At 39.6% G+C, this 22,908-nt stretch overlaps 1 protein-coding gene across 1 annotated transcript; it reads left to right on the forward strand.

Moving 5' to 3' along the window:
- The first annotated feature begins 2,230 nt into the window (after positions 1 to 2,230).
- On the forward strand, positions 2,231 to 10,942 carry LOC118242421 (CD276 antigen homolog). Its single transcript, XM_035533569.1, has 9 exons — positions 2,231 to 2,303; positions 2,951 to 3,295; positions 3,474 to 3,824; positions 4,404 to 4,511; positions 4,610 to 4,699; positions 5,767 to 5,853; positions 7,347 to 7,403; positions 9,454 to 9,531; positions 10,917 to 10,942. Exons 1-9 carry the CDS (start codon positions 2,246 to 2,248, stop codon positions 10,940 to 10,942), a joined length of 1,200 nt encoding a protein of 399 aa, XP_035389462.1. The 5' UTR covers positions 2,231 to 2,245.
- Positions 10,943 to 22,908: the final 11,966 nt, after the last annotated feature.

Below are 22,908 nucleotides of genomic sequence, written 5' to 3' on the forward strand. Positions count from 1 at the left end.
ATTGTCCCTGTAACAACAGTGCAGTGCATTGTCCCTGTAATAACAGTGCTACACATTGTCCCTGTAACAACAGTGCAGTGCATTGTCCCTGTAATAACAGTGCTACACATTGTCCCTGTAATAACAGTGAAGTGCATTGGCCCTGTAATAACAGTGCTACACATTGTCCCTGTAACAACAGTGCAGTGCATTGTCCCTGTAATAACAGTGCTACACATTGTCCCTGTAATAACAGTGAAGTGCATTGGCCCTGTAATAACAGTGCTACACATTGTCCCTGTAATAACAGTGCAGTGCATTGGCCCTGTAATAACAGTGCTACACATTGTCCCTGTAATAACAATGCAGTGCATTGGCCCTGTAATAACAGTGCTACACATTGTCCCTGTATGTTGCTGAGTTTGTATGTCACTTCAACTTACCATTTAAAAAGAACAGCTAAGAAAGTGTAAACAGCTAAATTACACTTCTAAGTACTCCATCTAGGCGGATAGGATATCCGTACTAACACACTGTAGCGGTCCCAGGTGAACAGTAGTTTCACTGTTTTAGCCAGAGCTGATTCTACTGAGCAACAACGTTCTCCAGAAGTACTCTGAAGTACATTGATTTTAAACATTGTTAGAATGTGTTTTAGGCTCATGGTTAAGGGTTTATATTTCTGCCTAATTAAAATGATAATGCATGGATAAATCACATACAAGCACAGGATTCTGAGTTGGAGAGATTATTTGCATTAATATATTTAAAAAATCTATATTCATATCTCAAATTCTGCCTGCAGATTCTGACTCTAGTACATATAAGAGGTAAGTAAGGCTGCCATGTAAATTACATGAATAAATTATTGCCTTTGCTTGTTACTCTAGTTTGAATAGTTATTTGTCTCTTAAATTAAAAACATAGATGAGATGACAGACTAGTTATGTAAGAATCTAAAATTTGTCTGACCATTCCATGTTGTACTTACCAAGATTTCCTATGGTAAATAAATAAACTCCTTTCTCCTTTTTGGCATAGGTGCTGCTGTCTTTAATTCCGTGCCAGACCATCCTAGTTTAGCAAAGATGGTGGAAGCAATGAATGTAGTTATGGAACCACTTGCATTACCTTTGATTTACCAATATGTATCAGTGAAAATGAATCACATGTTCAAAAGTATTTTCCCTCATAACATGGTCCTGTTAATGTAATCAGTCTCATACAATTACTTGTACCTTAAAATGATTGTAATTGTCATTAATATTAAAATTACAGTATTTTTATCATTTATAAAGTTAATTATTAAAACCCCAATTTATAATTTATAATAATAATAATAATAATAATAATAATAATAATAATAATAATAATAATAATAATAATAATAACAACAATGTAAGGGTTGGCACCAGGCCGTGGCCCCCTCCGGCCACCAGAGGGAGCCAAGCTCCTACCCGGTAACGTCAGTTATTGAGGTCTGTGAGCCCTTGTGCTACACCTCACTTCTTGTCTGCGAAGGTGTTCGTGTTTTTCCATGTCCCCTCCCCTCTCCAGTTTTCCCTCTTGAGTCTGTCTCTCTCCCGAGGCTTCCCTTAGCCATTTAAGTTCCTCCCCGTTTTCTGGTTTTGTTTGGGATGTTTAGTTTAGTTTTCCCCAATGCATCGGGGTTGCCATTTCATCCTGTGGCGTCCTTTATTCTCCCCTACACGTTTGTGTCGTCAGCTCTCCCCAATACCATAAATCAGACAGGATGTATTAGACAGGATGGTGATTCATTTGATGCATTAACATACACTGGCAAAAGAAATTAAACATTTAATCAAGAAACATTTAAGACTAGACTTATTATCTTACAGTAAAATATTTTTTGCACATACCTGTGACTATAAGCATAATCACATTTTTTTATTGATCTGCACATGTAAAAATGAACTTTTTTTATTTTTAATTAATATAGTTTATTTTTTATGTTTATGTTTTATAGTATTTTTCATTACTGTTTTATAATGTAAAATATGTTTAGTCTTTTCAGCATTTTGAGATTTTGGATTCAAATCGTGTTATATAAAAGATTATTACAATTATTATTATAAATATTGACAACTAATTTCTGTTGATTGGTTCATTAAAGTTTAATTTCGCAAAGAATTTCTGTTACATGATTGGTTCAACTGAGTGACAGTCATCACCTGTTCCGTCTACATAGACCGAAAAGTGAAAGTAAAACTGTTCCCTTATGTTACGGAAAACACACTTTCCAAACATGAAGATGAGATTAATTGTTGTCCTTTTTTTTTTAAACATCGTTTTCATCTGCAACGGTAGGTTATGCTTTAAAGTTATGATAGTTTATTAGTCTACTGTTGTTATAGGTGTGTCGATTTAAATGGCGCCCAATTTGGAATTTAAAATTAGCGTTAGCGAAGTACCTAACGACGATTACTTTCCCGTTTAAACTCAAAACCAAAAACCGTGAATGCACCGGGAACATTACAATCAATTCATAATCCACAGAGGAATCATTTTAATCGTTAAATGTGTATGTTAACCGCTAGAAACCACCAGAAAGTTTTAGCAATTGCTGCGCTTCGACGCTTCAAAACTGCAACTAAATTCTTAAATTTGATACAACATATGTAAAGGATTATTCAAATACCTCAGCGATATAGAAATATAATAGAAAAGACGGAAGTAAACGCGCCTTAACGATACTGGTCTTGAATTGGGGACGTGTAGGCGTAACTGGCCAAGATCCAACTCCTAAATCGTTTCGATTTGTGAATTACGCGGAAGGAGTGCAGCTATATATATATATATATATATATATATATATATATATATATATATATATATATATATAATGAGAGCGAGAGAGAGAGAGAGAGAGAGAGAGAGAGAGAGAGAGAGAGAGAGAGAGAGAGAGAAAGTAAAACTATTATTACCATAACGATGTCTCTGTTTATTTTAGGGCTCCATGTGTTGGGCCCCTCTGGTCCTCTGGCTGTCCAGCCTGGAGGCTCTGTGATGCTTCCCTGTTATGTTCAAACTCCCATACCAGTGGAAGAGCTGGAAGTGGAGTGGAGAACAACAGACTCTGAAACTATAGTGCATTTGTTCCAAGATGGAGAGAGTCAACCAGAGTCTCAGGACCAGGCTTACCATGATAGGGCAAATTTCTTTACTGAGGACATCACCCATGGAAACTTCTCTCTCTTACTAACAGATGTGACCTCTAAGGATATAGGAGTTTACAAGTGTGTTGTTTACAGAAGCCAGGAATCTAATGAAACTTTAATTGAAATAAAGATGAGTGGTGAGTGAATTTACTTTTGACTTAACTGTGATTTGGACATTATCCCACTAGTTAATTTATTCTAGAGTCACATTATATTTCTTAGAATTTGCTCAATTTAATATCAAATGTATCCGTCTGACCTGAGGTTTTCAAATTAAGTACTGAACTGAAATATATCAAATGATTGTTCTTTCAGAGTATTTGTCTGTGTCTGGAGGACATGTTGTGTCTGCATATGTGGGGGACGACACCACTCTGAACTGCTCTGTACACTCCCACATCCCCCCAGAGGAGCTTCAGCAGGTCTCTTGGAAAAAGATGGATCAAAATATTATAGTATTGCTCTTTGTAAAGGGTGAAATTCAACCAGAGTCGACCCATGACAGATACAGAGACAGAGTTGAGCTCTTCAACCCTGAGGAAATACACAAAGGAAACTTGTCAATGAAACTGACAAACGTCCAAACTGGAGACAAGGGCCTGTATATATGTGAAGTTCTCAATGGGGCATTATCAGCTAACACAACTGTGGAAATATTGCAGCTTGGTAAGTGAACATCTCCATGGTAGCTGGCAAAATATTGAATACATTTTCTGTTTGAAAATAAACCTACAAACAGTAAATGTCCTCAAATATTTACAAATGTATTTTACAAATATCATGTACAAAATAGGCTGGATAAAATCCACTTTGTAAATGTGTGTTCCTTTTCCTGGCTCAGCAATAAGAGCAAAATTAAAAGAAAGTAACTAATGAAAAATGAATTATTTTAACACCCATCACATTTATTGGCACCCTTGCGTTTAATACTTTGTATACCCTCCCTTTGCTAAGATAGCAGAATGCATTTCTCATATATGGTAGAGGAACAAAAAAGAAGGGATCTGAGCCCATTCCTCCATATAGAGTGCAAAAATAAAAATTAAGTATTTGAAGATGAATATAGGCCATTTTCCTATATTTTCATTTTGCTGATACTTGTTTTAAAAGTTACTTCATGTCATTTTTACAGGGTCCTACTCTACTCTAATTCTTGCACTGAGTGTGTCTATTTGTAATGAATAAATACATTTCAGAGTTTATATATTTTTTTCAATTTACAAATCTAATGTCTCTTTTCTGCAGGTTTATCCAGTATGCACATAGCGGTACTGTTTCTTTGTGCTTGTGTTTGTTTCTGTGGAACTTCCCTTCTGCTTGTCTGCATACCATGTTCATGTATTAAATTGGACGGTAAGTGAGATCTTCATCTGAATACTGTTGATGTTTTTGGTAATGGAGTTTTCTTACACTGCAGGGAACTTAAATTGAATTCTTCATCTCTTTTTCAGATAACCACATGATAAAAATACAGTATACCCTTGTCTTTTGTCCAAATGTTGTTATGTTCATTGCCTACATCCTATGGGGTCAGACTGAAGGTATACTGAAATTATTTACATTTTATTTTTATCAAAATTTGCATTGCTTAGCTATTTTAAGTATTGCAAACTGTTCTGTTGCTGGAGTTCTTTGTCATCTAACTTGCACAATGATTATTTAAGCAAAATTAAAGCATTGTAAGATTTAATTAAAAAAACCTTTTGTTTTTTCTTATGAACCATTTTTCTTATGAATGGTTCATAACCATTTTTTGAACCAATATGAATCTGAATGTTTGGAAATTCAATCAGTAAGAAATTAGCACCTTTTCATTCATATAGTAGGAGGCCCATTCTGATTCTAGTCTCTGTTAAAATTTCAAAGGCACACAAATGACATTAACAGTTGAGAAAACTATAATATATGCTAGTTTAGTAATGGATTGGCCTCTCAAACATAAACTTAGAAACAGTATAGGAAATGGTTGTCTGGATAAAATGCAATCAACAAGCATTTTCCCCCAGAACAAGCACAAAATGCATCATGCAGATTGTCCAAAGGGATTTTAGACATGTCTGTTACACCCTCAGATCCTTGGTCACCTGAGATTGAATGTCAGCTTGAATTCTCTAAATTCTCAAACATGGTCTTTTTTATTTATGGATTACGAAAATGTCCCAGAGACTAAAAAATCGAATAGGGCACAGTTTCACAACCAACCAATAGTATATGAGTGGCTAAAAAGTTTCTCAAAATAGTTAGATTCTATTTTTACAACAGTCTTCCTCTGTTAATAGTACACAGTTCCCATAACTGTATGACCTTTTGTATTATGCAATGGCAGTGTCTTAAGGTTCATTCTACAAATTCTCCACTGTATCCGCTGGGACAGCACATTAGAACATGTGAACAGACCTTAAAAATACTAACAAAGACATTTAAATTACAGCCACCAGCTCAAGCACCGCAGTCACTGTGTCTTTTAATAAAGTTTTGGAGCGAAGAAACATACTGTATGAACAATTAAACTATCCCAGTGCTTTCAAAGCATATTGTAAATGTTTGTATTTTATATTGATTTGGGATATGAAGAATACTTATTAAAATTATTTTTATTTTGCTTCAGGATTTTTCAGTGAGGTAGCTGTCTGTTCAGCTATTAATCTCACGAGGATTTTTCGACTGCTGTATTATTCTCCATTCACTTCTAAAGGTATGTTTTACCAAGAAATATTGTCTTGAATTAAGTGTTTGTCAGATTAATAACTTAATATTAATGGGACAAAGGCTGAGGGCAGCGACTATCCCTGTAGTACCAAGGTTTGAGACCTGGGTGTGGTTACTGCACTCATCACAAAAGGTGCCAGAAGTGATATGGCACTGAAGGAGAAGGTGGTGTGATGAGACCATCACACTCCTTGAAGGAGAAGGTGGTGTGATGAGACCATCACACTCCTTGAAGTTGAAGGCGGTGTGATGAGACCATCACACTCCTTGAAGGAGAAGGTGGTGTGATGAGACCATCACACTCCTTGAAGGAGAAGGTGGTGTGATGAGACCATCACACTCCTTGAAGGAGAAGGTGGTGTCATGAGACCATCACACTCATTGAAGGAGAAGGTGGTGTGATGAGACCATCACACTCCTTGAAGGTGAAGGCGGTGTGATGAGACCATCACACTCCTTGAAGGAGAGGGTGGTGTGACAGAGACTGTCACTTAGGAGATTAAAAGGGGTGCTTTGGTTGTTGTGCGAGAGTGCTAGCTCTTTGGTCTTGTGACTGAGGCATGTGTTTGCCACCTGTAGGAACTGAGGTCAAGAGCCAAGTAGGGTTGTTATCTTTGCCACAGTGTAATTATAAAATCAAGAGTGCGTACTGAATGCTTAATAGTGGAATGGTGAATGCGTGCATTTCCTGAGACATGTACCACTCCATCTTAGTAGGAAGACACACACTGAAGGCCATGACTAACTTATGTAGATACGTATGTAGATAAAGATACCTGACATCAAGTTTTCATTCATTCATTAGCATTTACTTAGGTAGTATTTGAATATTAGGATTTATCTAGATAAATATTTGATTTTCGTGCAACATAATTGTGACACTTCCTTCTGATTCCACCAAAGAACACACCATTAAGCTGCATTTTAGTTGACTGTACATGTCAGTATTAACTTACAGACAATAACTTATGTTTACATGTGAGAAGCTAAATGTGCTATGGGATAACTTTGATACTCAAACAGTACATCAGGCGCAATGACAGTTTTGTGAATAGCAGTCCAAAATATTTGTTTACATGTACCAGATCTCTAAATTTCCCTTTGATGAGATAGAATAAAAATACTTTACACAAAGGAAAATTTTTTTTTTTAAATTATATATATTTCTAAAAATGACTGGATTTCCTTCAAAGCCATGATTACAAGTAAAGACTAGTCCTCAGTGTGTTCTTGACATCAACATGGCTCAATAATAAGATACTGTGTATAATGGTGTGTATAATGGTGTGAAGTGTGACAGAGTGAGTATAATGGTGTGGGACAGCTCTGTTGTCTCAGAGCCTAAATGACTTGCAGTCACTGAAAGTGCTCTTGAACCCAGATCCTACAGCAGGATGCCAGGATGTCTGTAAAACGGGTGTCCTGACCTCAATTTGATATAATCAGTCATTTATATTAGAATTTTCTTTTTTCTTTCAGGAATGAAACTATTAAGTTCATTAGAAGGTATTGTGATGTTGGCTGTTGTTTATTCAGGTACGTTTACATGATTATTACATTTATGGCCATTTAATTGTATATTTATATTTGTATAATTGTATAATTGTATATGTGTGTCTATGAATGTATATATATATATATATATATATATATATATATATATATATATATATAGAGAGAGAGAGAGAGAGAGAGAGAGAGAGAGAGAGAGAGAGTGAGAGAGATATATTCAAAATTATAGTAAAGTACACAACAGAGGTTCCAGAGAAACAGAAGGTTTCAAACACTCGCGCAATTGTTGATGGACCTCTGTCCGAAGGGTTCCATTTCTCTGGAAACTATATATATATATATATATATATATATATATATATATATATATATATAATTCCCCACTTACCCTCCAGGTGGTCTTTTTCCTTCACGCTCTGCCAGAGGTCTGGGAGCTTGAGGGTCCTGCATATTATCTTAGCTGTTCCCAGGACTGCACCAAGATGTCTGATGTTGTTCCTGGGATCTGCTGGAGTCATTCTCCCAGTTTGGGGGTCACAGCCACTAGTGCTCTGATTACCATGGGAATCACAGTTCCATTCACCTTCCACATCTCTTCTAGCTCTTCCTTCATCCCTTGGTATTTCTTGAGCTTCTCATGTTCCTTTTTCCTGATGTTGCTATCACTCCAGATTGCCACATGTATCACTACGGCCCTCTTCTGCTGTTTGTTCACCACTACTATGTCTAGTTGGTTAGCCGTTACCATTTTCCAGTCTGTATCTCCAGCATTTGTATCAGGGCATCTTTGCACAGCCTGCCTGGTGTGGTAGACCCCAGCCTCTATTGATCTCGTATTCAGAGCTTGTTCCTGTGCTGCCATGACTAGTGCCTCTGTGCTGCCTTTCAATCCAGCCTTTTCCAGCCATTGGTAGGATTCTTCCATATCAGCCACTTCCACTATCACTTCCTCCTCCTGCTTAGTCTACAGTCTCAGTGTGCTGGATTTGGGATGAAACCCTCCATGCATTGTGAGGAGTTCCCTTGTCTTGATGTCAGTGGCTTCTGTTTTCTCATTAGGCCAGTTTATTATCTGAGCTGTTATACATCTGTTATGTTACCCCCTGGTAGTGTGATCCCCTCAGTTCTAGCTACCTTCCGATGTCTCATTCACTTCTGGCATACTGCTTGATGTCATACATGTAGAGGAGGTGGCTGATCGTTGATCCATTCCCTAGCTGGTATCCATAGACACTCTTGGTGATGATTTCACTTGAGTGGGTTCAGCCACATGCAGAACAGTAACGGAGACAGGGCATCTCCTTGGTAAATCCCATGCTTGATGGTGACTCATACTATTGGTCGGAAATTGGCCTCTAGGGTTGTTTTCCACGGCTCCACTGAGTTTTCTATGAAGGCTCTTAGCGTCATGTTGACGTTATCCCTCTGAAGTATAGGCATTTTCTCTGTTTTGCATATTTTGTTAATTTCACGTTAAAGGTTCTTACTTATAGCATGATACATATATATTACATATCAAAATTTTCAGACCAATCTCAGCTCTCTTCCTAATGAGGTACCATTTCACCTGCAGCACTGCATAAAGAAATAATATGGCCCTAAAGCTGAAAATGTGAGGTCCAATTTTAGAAATTAATTTGTGCAAGTGAAAAATTAGCATTACAATTATAACCAGATAATGGCAGAAAACAGAAAAGTCTCATCTGAACAAAACAGTATTCAGTGTGGCCGAAATGCATCCATTCATCTCTACTATACTAGCTGACTTTCACGCAAAAAATCTTTAACAAGCATTTACTAATGGACAGTCAATTTTGTCAAACAAAGGTCATGACAACTGCATTATAAATCAATTGGAGATAACGGCCAACAGTTAGCATGCTAGATGTTATCTTGATGGCATTTCTAAAAGTCATCAGATTCCATTATTTTATTATAGTAAATACTTTGTCTTAAGTATTCAATTACAGATCTAGCAGGTAGTCACTAATATGTAATGGAATAAAGTAAAGTAAGCTTACCAGACCTGTGCAGAATGACTTTCATTCATGATTTTTCCCTCTTTCTCCTCTAGTGATGTGGCGTGTCTGGGGTACAGACTACAAAATCATGCTGGCTGTTGTTGGGGCTATAGCACTGTTCATCATCATAAGTAGGTGTTTCATTGTTCTAAGTTATTATGAAGTATGTGAGCATGGGACTTGCTTATGTAGCCAGTCATGTTTTTTACTGTGGTCACATTCCTTTCCTCTGTATGCACATGCCATAATTGTATTTGGGGTCATAATCGTAGTCGGGGTCACAGGCCAGTGTTGAAAAACCAGGAAATACAGATACGGGAAACATAGCATGAACCAAAGCAAAGCCAAAACAAGGTGATAACAAGGATACACTAGTAAGGAATGTACAATACAGGAAACTGTGACAATTACAAACTTTAAGGGACTAGATATACCATAATACTACTGTTTAATTGCATATCCAATAAAATCAAACTTGTACATCAGTGATACCAACAACTATGTTGATGTAATTTTCATTTTCTTAATTTCAGTTTTTCTCTTGGGTTTCTGTCTGAGATACAAATTGCATTTTGGACTATGGTATTGTACTGGTAAGTAAAAATGGAATGCTGTAAATTCTTTACTTTCCTTAGCTCATCTACAATTTTTCTTTATGAAGGTACTTTTGAATAAATTCCTAGTCATCTTTCACTCACAACACTTATATAGATCTGTTAATATGCCCCTATGCTGAACTATCTTCACATAAACGTTACTTGCGCAAGATCAGAGTCCAGTAAAAAGAGGTTTTATTTCACCATGCAGTAACTTTGACATTGTGTACACAATGTACATTTTAATAAAACGTTCAGTGTCAAAATGACAGATAGAGAAGTTGACAGTTAGAGAAGTTGAGAGAGAATGTTAGACTTGACAACAGGTAACAGGTAATGTGCCACTACATAAGAACTAGAGGGAAAAAACAAAATCAGTATATACACTAATTGATGTTGTTAAGTTTGATAGGAACCTATCCAACAAAATAACGTTGAGCGGTAAGGAGGCGGACGCATGTGCGGAGCAGAGCGAGATTTATTCAGGGAAAATCCAAAATCAGAGTCGTTAAGGCAGTCCAGGGTTATAGAGCCAACACGGAGAGTACGTGGATACATGACTAACAAACAAAAACACACGAAGGCAAATGGGAAAGCAGGCTATAACTAAGGCTAGGAAAACACTTGGGGCTAAACAAGACAGGCTAACAAAAATGAAGGATTTGGAACATAGATTCAAGAAACAACAACAGCGAAACAAATTCAATGAACAGCCAAAAACACAGGGAACAGGACATGGTTTAAATACATGAACTTAATGAGGGACAGGTGTGGAAAACCAAACAAGGGGCAGAGAAAACGAAACTATGGCACAGAACTAAGAAACACAAGACAGGGAAAAACACGGAACACAGAACCCGGGAGGGAATGATCGTGACGCTATTCATGTCTTTCTCTGAGTATGCTATCTCTCCCCTCAGGAATGAAAACATCTTACCACATGTGAGACAGTTAACAGTCCTTGAAGAGCCAATCATGGCTCTTACTGAGACTTTTATTGTTGTAGTCCAACTCCATGCTTGACTTTGATTCTCTAGTTTAATCTGCTGATACAGACTCAAGGGGGCTGATGTCTTGTGCAGGTCTGTTCTTCAGACCACCTCTGTGTAGTGGTCACTTTCCCCTTCCTGTTTTAATTTATGACATATCACATGGTATGAAACATCTTTCTAGAGAGAAAGAGAGAGAGAGAGACAGAGAGAGAGAGAGAACAACAAAACGCTATTCTAAAATTAACCTATGTGAATCCATACTTACTGTAATTAAATCTTAATGCTATAGTCACTGTCAACACTTCATAAATTAATTAAATCTACCCTATATACAGGTTTAACATAAATTACATTTTTTGTTGGTTTTTGTTTGTTTGTTTTGTTTGTTTTTTACTCAGCATAATATCTTAAAAATAAATCTGTTTGTATGAGGCCAATAAAGTGTCAACACTCATCTTAGGGGTTTTTGTTTGTAGCATATTGTCATTTTCAGTCTGTCATATGCACCTGGAATCACTCAGCTGGAATAGAGAGCTTGTCCCTGAAGCTTTCTTAGCCTCCCTCACCTCTTCTCTGTGTAATGATGCTCTTTTGTATTAATTCTTAATAGCATCATGAACAGTCTTTTCATCATATGGGATTTGGGACGGTTTAGATGATAATTAGTGGCACAGTGTCATCCACCAGTGCACCACATAAATAAATGTATCACCACCATCAGTGCTGAAACATGTCCCAGCCAGAACATCAAAGTGTATCCTGAAGTGTGGTGACTGATAGCTTGCATTGGCCCTTGAGAAAAATATTGTTGTGGTCTGATTTGCTAGATGGATGGTGAGATCTTACTTTATAACTGTACGGAGTGTAACAGTGATACAGGGTTGTGATTGTAGGGAGTGTAACAGTGATACAGGGGTGTGATTGTAGGGAGTGTAACAGTGATACAGGGGTGTGATTGTAGGGAGTGTAACAGTGATACAGGGGTATGACTGTAGAGAGTGTAACAGTGATTCATGGGTGTGACTGTAGGAAGTGTAACAGTGATACAGGGGTGTGACTGTAGGGAGTGTAACAGTGATACAGGGTTGTGATTGTAGGGAGTGTAACAGTGATACAGGGTTGTGATTGTAGGGAGTGTAACAGTGATACAGGGTTGTGATTGTAGGGAGTGTAACAGTAATACAGGGGTGTGACTGTAGGGAGTGTAACAGTGATACAGGATTGTGATTGTAGGGAGTGTAACAGTGATACAGGGGTGTGACTGTAGGGAGTGTAACAGTGATACAGGGGTGTGATTGTAGGGAGTGTAACAGTGATACAGGGGTGTGACTGTAGGGAGTGTAACAGTGATACAGGATTGTGATTGTAGGGAGTGTAACAGTGATACAGGGGTGTGACTGTAGGGAGTGTAACAGTGATACAGGGGTGTGATTGTAGGAAGTGTAACAGTGATACAGGGGTGTGACTGTAGGGAGTGTAACAGTGATACAGGGGTGTGATTGTAGGGAGTGTAACAGTGATACAGAGGTGTGACTGTATGGAGTGTAACAGTGATACAGGGGTGTGATTGTAGGAAGTGTAACAGTGATACAGGGTTGTGATTGTAGGGAGTGTAACAGTAATACAGGGGTGTGATTGTAGGGAGTGTAACAGTGATACAGGGGTGTGACTGCAGGGAGTGTAACAGTGATACAGGATTGTGATTGTAGGGAGTGTAACAGTGATACAGGGGTGTGATTGTAGGAAGTGTAACAGTGATACAGGGGTGTGATTGTAGGGAGTGTAACAGTGATACAGGTGTATGATTGTAGGGAGTGTAACAGTGATACAGGTGTATGATTGTAGGGAGTGTAACAGTGGACCTGACCTCATGTCTTCTGATTACTCCAAATTTCTATGTGTTTATTCTAATGCCCTTCTCATGGAACAGGTGCCATTCTATTTTAATACATGTTTCAGTCCTAAACACGTGTGATTCAGAGCCGTTAAAACATGGCCTCATTTGTCCTGCTCCATTTTTTACGCTGTTTTTTGTTTCCACATGCGTAGGTGAGTGTAGCATAAACTTCATAGAGATTAATTCAAATTACACACATTCACCGTCTGAACAGTGCAAACGAATGTTAAAAAACTAATTATGATCATGTTGGCCTAGTAAGGTTGCTGTCACGGCACGGCCCCCTCGTCCCAGACATCTTCCTGTGTGTGTGTGTGTGTTCATTTGCATGGCCACGCCCTTTCCGTGTATCACACCTGTTCTTTGTTTTACGTTGTTACTGTGCATGTATATAAAGTCCTGTTTAGTCGTTGGTGTTGGTTGGTGTTTGAGCCCACATAAGCAGAGTGTTTCATTCTGCTGAGTTCAGAGGTCGTTTGTGTTTAGCAGTCTTCGTTGTGCTTGTTTTGTTAAGTGTATTAAATAAACGTTTGTGTGTGCGACACAGCTAGTTTGTGCATCCTACCTCGCCTCCCACATTACAGTAGCAACTTAAGTGTCTGTACTATCTCTAGAACTACTCATGACACCAGCACCATAGAAATATTGTGGTTTTATAACAACCAGAAAAGAAATCTGCTGTTTGTATTCATACTTTTATGCAGAGCTATTAAAAAGTGCATGCAAATTATGAGGTGTGGTTAGTTCTGATGGGGTTTAAACTGATCGGCATGACGTTGCCATACCTCTGTAGCACCAAAAACCACAGTGTAAGAAACAGGCGCACACTGATTGGTCCCCACTCCTGGTGTCCATCTCTTATCCTCTCTGTCATCATGGAGCAGCACTGCATCTCCAACTGTAAACTGTTGCTGTTTCAATTATGCAGGCCAGGAGGAGAATCTGGGAGTCCAATGTGTGTCTCATAGCCAATATCACATTGGGTCTGAGTGTGTAACTGACAGCCCAGAAAAAAAGCATTCTTTCTCACTCCCTTAAGCTGCAGAGTATTGCAAAATGTCAGCAAAAATGTTTCTGACTGTTGCTGAACAGGTCTAGACTGTTGCGGGACAGGTCTGGGCTGTTTCTGGACAGGGGTCAAGCCCTTTGAGGATTTAAGAGCATGCTTGAGAGTTTGTGCAAACCTGCCCATTGGTGGCTGGGTGATATGGGGCTGAACATGTTTAACATAGTCAGCTATAAAATATGTAATGTTTTAATGTGCAGTGAATTGAGGTCCAGTGTCAATGACACAAACTTCAGGTATTCCATAGTGGCTGAATAGAATTTGTAGCCCTCGACTGGTCCTGTCTGGGTTTGTTTGTAATTTGCACCTCTGGCCACTTTGCATGGGCAGTGACCATGACATTGAACATGTGGCTGTCAGTTGGCCCTGCAAAATCCACATGTATTCATTTCAATGGTTCTCTAAGTCTAATAAGGAAGGGGGACAACTCACTGTTCCTAATATTGTACAGTACTCTTTTGCCCTGGGTGACCAATGTCAAATCTGATGGAGTACAATCTGCCTGCGTTTCAACATGGATTTCTGTGGCTTTGAACACCTCAAGAGTATCCACTTTGTGTCTGTTCCTTGTTCATTATGTCGGTCAACTGTCCAAATGTCTAACTTACTGAAGCAAAATGGCAACACTCAGCGATCATCTTGAGGGATTTAACTCAGTGATCATTTTTAGAGATTTAACTCAGCGATCATCTTTAAGGATTTAACTCAGTTGTGGCGAAAACATACAAAATATAAAAATTATTTTAAAATGTAATGGAAGGAATACTGACAAATATAATAGAGTAAATTTTTAGACTTTGCAAATATAAGAGTATAATGTGGCTTCTTTTAAAACAACTCTTAAAAGTACAATTTCTTCAAAAAAGTTACTTAAATAAATGTCACGGAGTAAATGTAGCACATTACTACCCACCTCTGCCTATGTAAAGCTGAAATTTAAAGTAATTACAATGTGCTATATAAGTGGACTGATTTATTTGATGAGGTTCAAAAACAAGCGCATTTTTTCAGACGAACATATTGGAAGAGAGTTGTATGCAGGAGTAAAATGATGAGGCCATTTATTTATTATTTAGAATCATGAGTCATAAATCCAAAAAGCAGGTAGAGATAAAAATACAATATCCAATCAGCAAAAGTGTCTAGCAGAAAATCATAATATATAAAATCATAATATAAGATATAACATACATGGGGACATACATGATACAAACAGACAGGACAACAGGAATAGAAAAGCTTTAAAATATAGGAGCACTGATAAGACTTTGCAAGGCATGTGTGAGAAAGCAATATATACATGAGCTGGCTGGAAGAGACACATGGAAGAGGTGAGAATTAGGAAGCTTGAGAGGTGGAGTATGTGATCATGGCTGGGGTTTGGGTGCTGCAGGAGTGTTCTGGGAGCAATATTATCAGTAATGTTTGATCCATCTAATTCACCTAAGTGGGAGGGATACTTAAAGCTTATTAAAGTTAGCACAGCAACGCAGTGTTTTCACTGTGTGTCCCTAGCAGAGTATATTGTAGACTCAGTCAAGAACTGCTGTGCCTCTCTGGTCAGTTAAACACTGCAACAAGAGGGGGTTTTACAAGGGCCACTAACCCATGCTCACTGTTCATTACCATGACACAGTTGTCTGTGGTTTACAACTGAGTTTATATGTTCATATTTTTTTCATTTGCAGATTTCCTGTTTAGAATATCAAGAGGATTTCTGATTGGCATCAGTTTAATTTCAGTTTTCTTCATTGGCAACTGGAGAGGAGATGAAAAAGGTAACAGTGTTTATCAGTACTTTGTTTGCTAGAAGGAATTTTAATATTTTAAACATTTTTCAGTGTGGAAGATGATACAAACAGGCATAACAGCTACACAGACGTTTCAACATTACAGGGCAACAATGACCAACAGGGATCATATACTGGCAGGGGTTTAAGTAGACAGACTAACATTTAACATTAATCCCTGTCCAGGCGTACGCAATCCCTGGGGGGGCGTGGTTACAAATGACATGTGTGAGTCCCCCTGCACACAGCGGGCCATACCACGTGACTCAAGGGTGGAGGAGCCTTCCGTGACAGTACCCCTTCCCAAAGGGTGTGGCTCCTGAAGCGTCCTATACCTGGGCAGCACATCCCGGCCCACCGTGCACACACAGACAGACACTGCACGACAATGCCCAGTGCCCACCCAACACAAGGTGGGCCAGGAACTACCACCCAGGGAGACTTCTGTGCACAGGGGAGAAAGGCAGACTCACTGTCTCTTTCAGGGCAGTCCTTAACACTCCACGTAAAGTGTAGCAGTCCTCGACAACGACCCCTCCCTAGGGGCTCGGCTCCCGACGCTTCCCCACGTCGTGACGCGCCTAAACACATACACAAGGCGCACACATACACAAACACTAGCGCCATTCCACACAGACATAAGGCGCTGTGACGTGTCCTCGGCCTCAACGGACACGCGGGGGTGCACGTCCGCCCTGGTTCCAGGCGTGCTCCTCCCCCGAACGGTCCTCCTCTCCTCTATCACTCTTGGAGTGCCCCAGAGGCAGTGTGCCTCAGAGGCTTTGGGCAGACCCCTCCAGTCTTGCTGGCGGGTCCACTGAAGGGAAGGGACTTGGGCTTTAGCCCTACCCTCCGAAGATCTCATTGTGTACCTCAACACAGTAAACATCACATGGATGTTTAAAACATAAACCTGTTTAAGAAGTTTAAAATGTGCAAGGTTCCAATAAACATGCAATACTGACAACTCAAGAGTACTAGATAATGCATAGATGCAGATGGAAGTACCATTAGTCCATTAAAGGACTAGCGAGACAAAAAGGAGAACAAAAAATCAAATTCAAAACACAAAAGATGCCTCAACCACTGTGATAGACTGCCTGGCACAAATAAAAATAATTCAAGCTGGTCTGAGATCAGCACAAACAGAAGGCAAACAGAGAAAGCAGAGGTTATGGTATGTAAGTAAGTAAGTAATGTTTATTTATATAGCACTTATCGTAGACAAGAGTCACAAAGTGCTTTGCAAATTCAGATTACAGGGTAGTAAAACCACAAGTAGGACAAGATAAGACACAACATAAAACCACAATACAACAGTAAAACACAATACCACGCAGTGTGGGTGCTACCATCGCAAATGGTGAGTCTCCATGAGTCTTTAGATGTGTCTGTGGAACATATAAAAGGCCTAGTTCACTTGACATGATCTGTGGAACACTTAAAAGACATAGCTCATCTGATCTGATCCGTGGAACACTTAAAAGACCTAACTCACCTGATCTGATCCGTGGAACATATAAAAGACCTAGCTTACCTGATCTGATCCGTGGAACATATAAAAGACCTAGCTTACCTGATCTGAGAGTGTGAGCTGGTATGTGGAGAAGGAGTAGTTCAGACACACAGCAGGGGCCTGACCATGCAACACTCTATATACAATAGTTAGAATCTTAAATTGGAAAACAGAAAGCCAGTGGAGAGATTTCTGTGAGGGGGATATGTGGGATTGTTTTATTGACCTACTGAGTAATAACTGCAGATGATTTAGAGGAGAGCTAAGTTAAGAGAACATTACAGTAGTCAGTGAGCGATGAAATAAAAACATGTATTAGCATCTCAACACCTAAATTATGTATGCTAAGGTGTGCAGCAGAGGAAAAATGTCCAAAGCTTTGCTTAGTCAAGGGGCTGACCTCATCAGGAGCAACAATCAAAACCTCAGTCTTTTCAGCATAAAAATGCATGAAGATATCTGTAGTCCAGTCCAACTGCATCCAGGCAATCTAAAAGCTCAGCTAGCCTGTGAACCTCATTAGGTTTGAATGTACAATGAAGTTGGATATTATCAGCAAATACGTGATATGCAATATTAAACTTTTCCATGATCTGTCCCAGAGGCAGTAAATATAAAGAAAATAGCATGGGCCCCAAACAAAATGCTACGGCACACCACAGGATAGTCGGGGAGGACACAGGCTTAAAGTCAACAATAGATGTAGTAAAACTTCTCTCAGTGAGATGAGATATAATCCAGTCTAAGGCTACACCTGATATACCCACCCAGTCCTGTAACCTCTTAATTAAAATATAACAGTCAACTGTGTCAAATGCAGAGTTGAGGTTGAGTATCATCAGTGCAGTACAATCACCCACATCAGAAGACATAAAAAATGCAGTCTCAGTGGAGGGTCCTCTCTGAAATCCAGAAACTTGTCATAACAATGTGTCTCTCCAAAGCTGCAGAGTTATTTGGCCACAATTTTCTCAAATATTCTTGATAAAAACAGAAGTTTAGATATGGGCCTATAGTTCTTAAGCACAGCAGGGTCTAAATTAGGCTTTTTCCATTAAAGGCTGAATGATAGCATATTTAAAATATGAAGGAACACATGTAGAAAATGACAATAACAAATTCATAATAGACAGTACTGGTTGGCCAATAGTAGGTAAAGTATTACATCCAATTACATAATTAGAGATTCAGCTGTTCACACCCCAGTAAAGCAGAGACAGTCTGCTAACTTGTATAAAGGACCCAGGAAGCAGCGACTTCACCCAGCACTGCCAAACACACTGACTGTGAGGAGCTCCACCATTAAACCAGGGACACACCACACTGACACTGATCAACTAACAGCAACTATGAGTGACCGATGATCGCCTTCTATAAGCTCAATGTCAGCTGTCGTCGCCTGTGCTTATTTACACTAAGTACGGGTGACAGTCACTTACCGATGCTATCCAATTGCCTAACACCGTCCAACAGCCGACTGTTTGGTCAATGTGTCCCTAGCCTTAAAAACATACAAACAAAGCATCTTCCAAAAATATTAGCTGACTAAAAGACTGCACATGTTGAAATGACATTTGAAGAGTCAGCGCTGATGAAGGACTTCACTTAACCTTTTAGTACATTCAGCAGTCTGAAAAGACTGAAACGTTCATCATTTGACCACACAAATGTAGTGATTTGATGTCCAGACAGGATCTAGACAAACTCATCCATGTCTTCATTTCACATAGGCAGGACTGTTATGCTGGTCTCCTTACAAGCTTCCTCAAACACCATTAGTCACGTGCAGCTGATTCAGACACTGCTGCTTTTAAAATGCTAACTAGCACATGCTGAAGAAATACTGTATTCTTAGCCACACAGTCCATGTGAGACATTGTGGAAGCACAAGTGAGTTGTGAGTGGGGAAAACATTATGGCTTTAATTATGAAAACAAAGAAAAGAGTCAAAGCTTGCAGGTCTCTTGTCAGCAAATAGTCATCTTGGACCATCAATGCGACGCACTGAACTCAGGCACCTGTGGGGTTTAAATGGTGGTTTGAAATGAGATACAGGTGTGGTTAATGATCAGTAAACTTGTGATAGTGAGCAGAGAGGTGGAAGAGAGATGTGATGGTGTGTGGGATGGGATGATGTGTGAGCTGTGATGGTGTGTGAGATGTGATTGGTGTGTGAGTTGTGATTGGTGTGCCAGTCCTGGTTGGGTACTGGCTGGGGCATGATGCCTTACTTATGTAAAGCACTTAAGAATTAGCTCTATGTATGAAATGTGCTTCAGAAATAAACTCACCTTGCCCAGTTTTAATAATACAAATAATACATTTATATAGCTCAGTATGTGCGGAATATTCTGTCCATCCTTATTTTCATTGTCACTTGCAGTTTTATTGGGTATTACTCACAGGTTTGCACAGCATTTTGCATAAATGTGTGAATTAAACTGTAAATGTCTGTCTTTTTCCCTTTTCTAGATAAGATGGGACTGATCTTTGATAATGTACTTCTCCTCATTCTGACTGTACTGGCATATGCAGAATTCCGGTTTTCTGGTACAGTATTCATTGTTTATTGTGCTATTTTAATTTGTTTCCTTTGTACTTTTGCTTCAGGAGTCAGTGTGTAATCCAAAGCCTGATTTGTTCTGTTTTATGACTGCACTTCTCACTGTTTACTCTCTCCTATAATACTGAGCTGCAGTGAATGGCCATATGGACTTAAAGCTGATTCAAAGTCCATTAGAAACTTAATGCTGACACAGTATGTTGTATTGGATACAGTGCATGTGTAAGAACTACTGGCTGGTTTACACACGTCCTGGTAAAGTTTTTTTTTTTTTGTTGGGGGAGTTTAATTATTTACATTTATTTGATTCAATGTGATTTCCTATAATTTCCTATAATTGTAAAATTATTTTGACTATTTACATTTATATAAAAATATTTCCATTCTTTCACATACTCAAGGATGCTTTACAGACATAAATATATTGGCTTTGATAGTCACTTACACTGATGAGAAGCAGCAGCCAATTTACACACAACATACTCTCTATTAGAAACCACACTGCAGGGGAAGAGGTTTAGACCAGGACAGAGCACCAACCATCACTTGGAGTACATGTTCACAAAAACATACATATATATATATCTAACATTTATACATGACATCCATTTAGGGTATCCAACCTAATCTCCATGTTTTTGGAGTGGGAGAGTAAACCCACAAAGGCAGAACATAGAAACTCCACACAGATAGGGACCCAAGACCTCAGCACTAAGAGGCAAACATGCTAACCACTAACCCATCTAGGACTAATCCACATTGATGTTGGTTTGCTTTTCATTGCTTTCCTTTCTGGATCAAAGATGGGTCAATCCAATTCTAACTTGTTGATTCAGTGAAAAATACATGTTTCAAAGATAATAGTTAACTAGTTGGAAAACAAGTGATCTTCAATATCTCACACAGTAAAGGGTAATGAAATATGTTTATATTCACACAATAATGGGCTTGTTACAAGTGTTAAGATATACCATTGTATGGGATCTTAATTATTTTGGATTACATGTAAATGGAGGGACTTTTAGTGTTGTTATCAAGCTGGTAAATACTTGAATAACTACTGGCTTTCTTCTTCACACAGTTTCTGCAAGGCAACCAGCACGTAAGTATAAACCCACTGCCTAATGTGTGTGAGTTACAGGGCAACACTGCTGTTCTGTCTGATTTGTATGAAACAGACAGAACAGACATCATCACTGCTGTTTTGTCTGATGTGTGTGTGTGTTACAGGACAGCACTGCTGTTCTGTCTGATGTGTGTGTGTGTTACACTGCTGTTCTGTCTGATATGTGTGTGTGTGTGTGTATGTGTGTGTGTGTGTGTGTGTGTGTGTGTGTGTGCGTGTGTGTGTGTGTGTGTGTGTGAGTTACAGGGCAGCACTGCTGTTCTGTCTGATGTGTGTGTGTGTTACACTGCTGTTCTGTCTGATATGTGTGTGTGTGTGTGTGTGTGTGTGTGTGCGTGTGCGTGTGTGTGTGCGTGTGTGTGTGTGTGTGTGTGTGTGTGTGTGTGTGTGTGTGTGTGTGTGAGTTACAGGGCAGCACTGCTGTTCTGTATGATGTGTGTGTGTGTGTGTGTGTGTGTGTGTGTGTGTGTGTGTGAGTTACAGGGCAGCACTGCTGTTCTGTCTGATGTGTGTGCGTGTGTGTTACACTGCTGTTCTGTCTGATGTGTGTGTGTTAGACTGATGTTCGGTCTGATGTTTGTGAGTTACAGGGCAGCACTGCTGTTCTGACTGAAGTGTGTGAGTTACAGGGCAGCACGGTTCTTCTGTCTGATATGTATGTGTGTGTGTGTGTAAAACACTGCTGTTCTGTTTGATGTGTGTGAGTTATAGGGCAGCACTGCTGTTCTGTGTGATGTGTGTGTGTTACACAGCTGTTCTGTCTGATGTGTGTATGCGTTTGAGTTACAGGGCAGCACTGCTGTTCTGTATGATGTGCGTGTGAGTTACAGGGCAGCAATACTGTTCTGACTGATGTGTGTGTGTGTGTAACACTGCTGTTCTGTTTGATGTATGTGACTTACAGGGCAGCACTGCTGTTCTGTGTGATGTGTGTGTGTTACACAGCTGTTCTCTCTGATGTGTGTGAGTTACAGGGCAGCACTGCTGTTCTGTTTGATGTGTGTGTGTGTGCGTGAGTCTGTGTGTGTGTGTGTGTGTGTGTGTGTGTGTGTGTGTGTGTGTGTGTGTGTGTGTGTGTGTGTGCGTGTGAGTGCGTGTGAGTTACAGGGCAGCACTGCTGTTCTCTCTGATGTGTGTGAGTTACAGGGCAGCACTGCTGTTCTGTCTGATGTGTGTGTGTGTGTGTGTTACACTGCTGTTCTGTCTGAAGTGTGTGTGTGTGAGTTAAAAGGTAGCACTGCTGTTCTGTCTGACGTGTGTGAGTTATAGGGCAGCACTGCTGTTCTGTCTGATGTGTGTGAGTTACACTGATGTTCTGTTTGATGTGTGTAAGTTATAGGGCAGCACTGCTGTTCTGTCTGATGTGTGTGTGTGTGTGTGTGTGTGTGTGTGTGTGTGTGTGTGTGTGTGTGTGTGTGTGTGTGAGTTACAGGGCAGCACTGCTGTTCTGTCTGATGTGTGTGAGTTACACTGATGTTCTGTCTGATGTGTGTGAGTTATAGGGCAGCACTGCTGATCTGTCTGATGTGTGTTTGTGTGTGTGTGTGTGTGTGAGTTACAGGGCAGCACTGCTGTTCTGTCTGATGTGTGAGTTACACTGATGTTCTGTCTGATGTGTGTGAGTTATAGGGCAGCACTGCTGATCTGTCTGATGTGTGTTTGTGTGTGTGTGTGTGAGAGTTACAGGGCAGCACTGCTGTTCTGTCTGATGTGTGTGAGTTATAGGGCAGCACTGCTGTTCTGTCTGATGAGTGTGTGTTACACTGATGTTCTGTCTGATGTGTGTGAGTTATAGGGCAGCACTGCTGTTCTGTCTGATGTGTGTGTGTGTGTGTGAGTCTGTGTGTGTGTGTGTGTGTGTGTGTGTGTGTGTGTGTGTGCGTGTGAGTGCGTGTGAGTTACAGGGCAGCACTGCTGTTCTCTCTGATGTGTGTGAGTTACAGGGCAGCACTGCTGTTCTGT

Source organism: Electrophorus electricus, chromosome 14, assembly GCF_013358815.1.
Source record: "Electrophorus electricus isolate fEleEle1 chromosome 14, fEleEle1.pri, whole genome shotgun sequence".
Taxonomy (NCBI): domain Eukaryota; kingdom Metazoa; phylum Chordata; class Actinopteri; order Gymnotiformes; family Gymnotidae; genus Electrophorus; species Electrophorus electricus.

Bases quoted from the DNA above. Each gene is read 5' to 3' on its own strand.
- LOC118242421 (XM_035533569.1), top strand. From the start codon at position 2,246: ATGAAGATGAGATTAATTGTTGTCCTTTTTTTTTTAAACATCGTTTTC. The intron at 4,512-4,609 runs GTAAGTGAGATC...TCTCTTTTTCAG, and splicing joins TTCATGTATTAAATTGGACG to ATAACCACATGATAAAAATA. The intron at 9,532-10,916 runs GTAGGTGTTTCA...CTCTCCCCTCAG, and splicing joins AGCACTGTTCATCATCATAA to GAATGAAAACATCTTACCAC.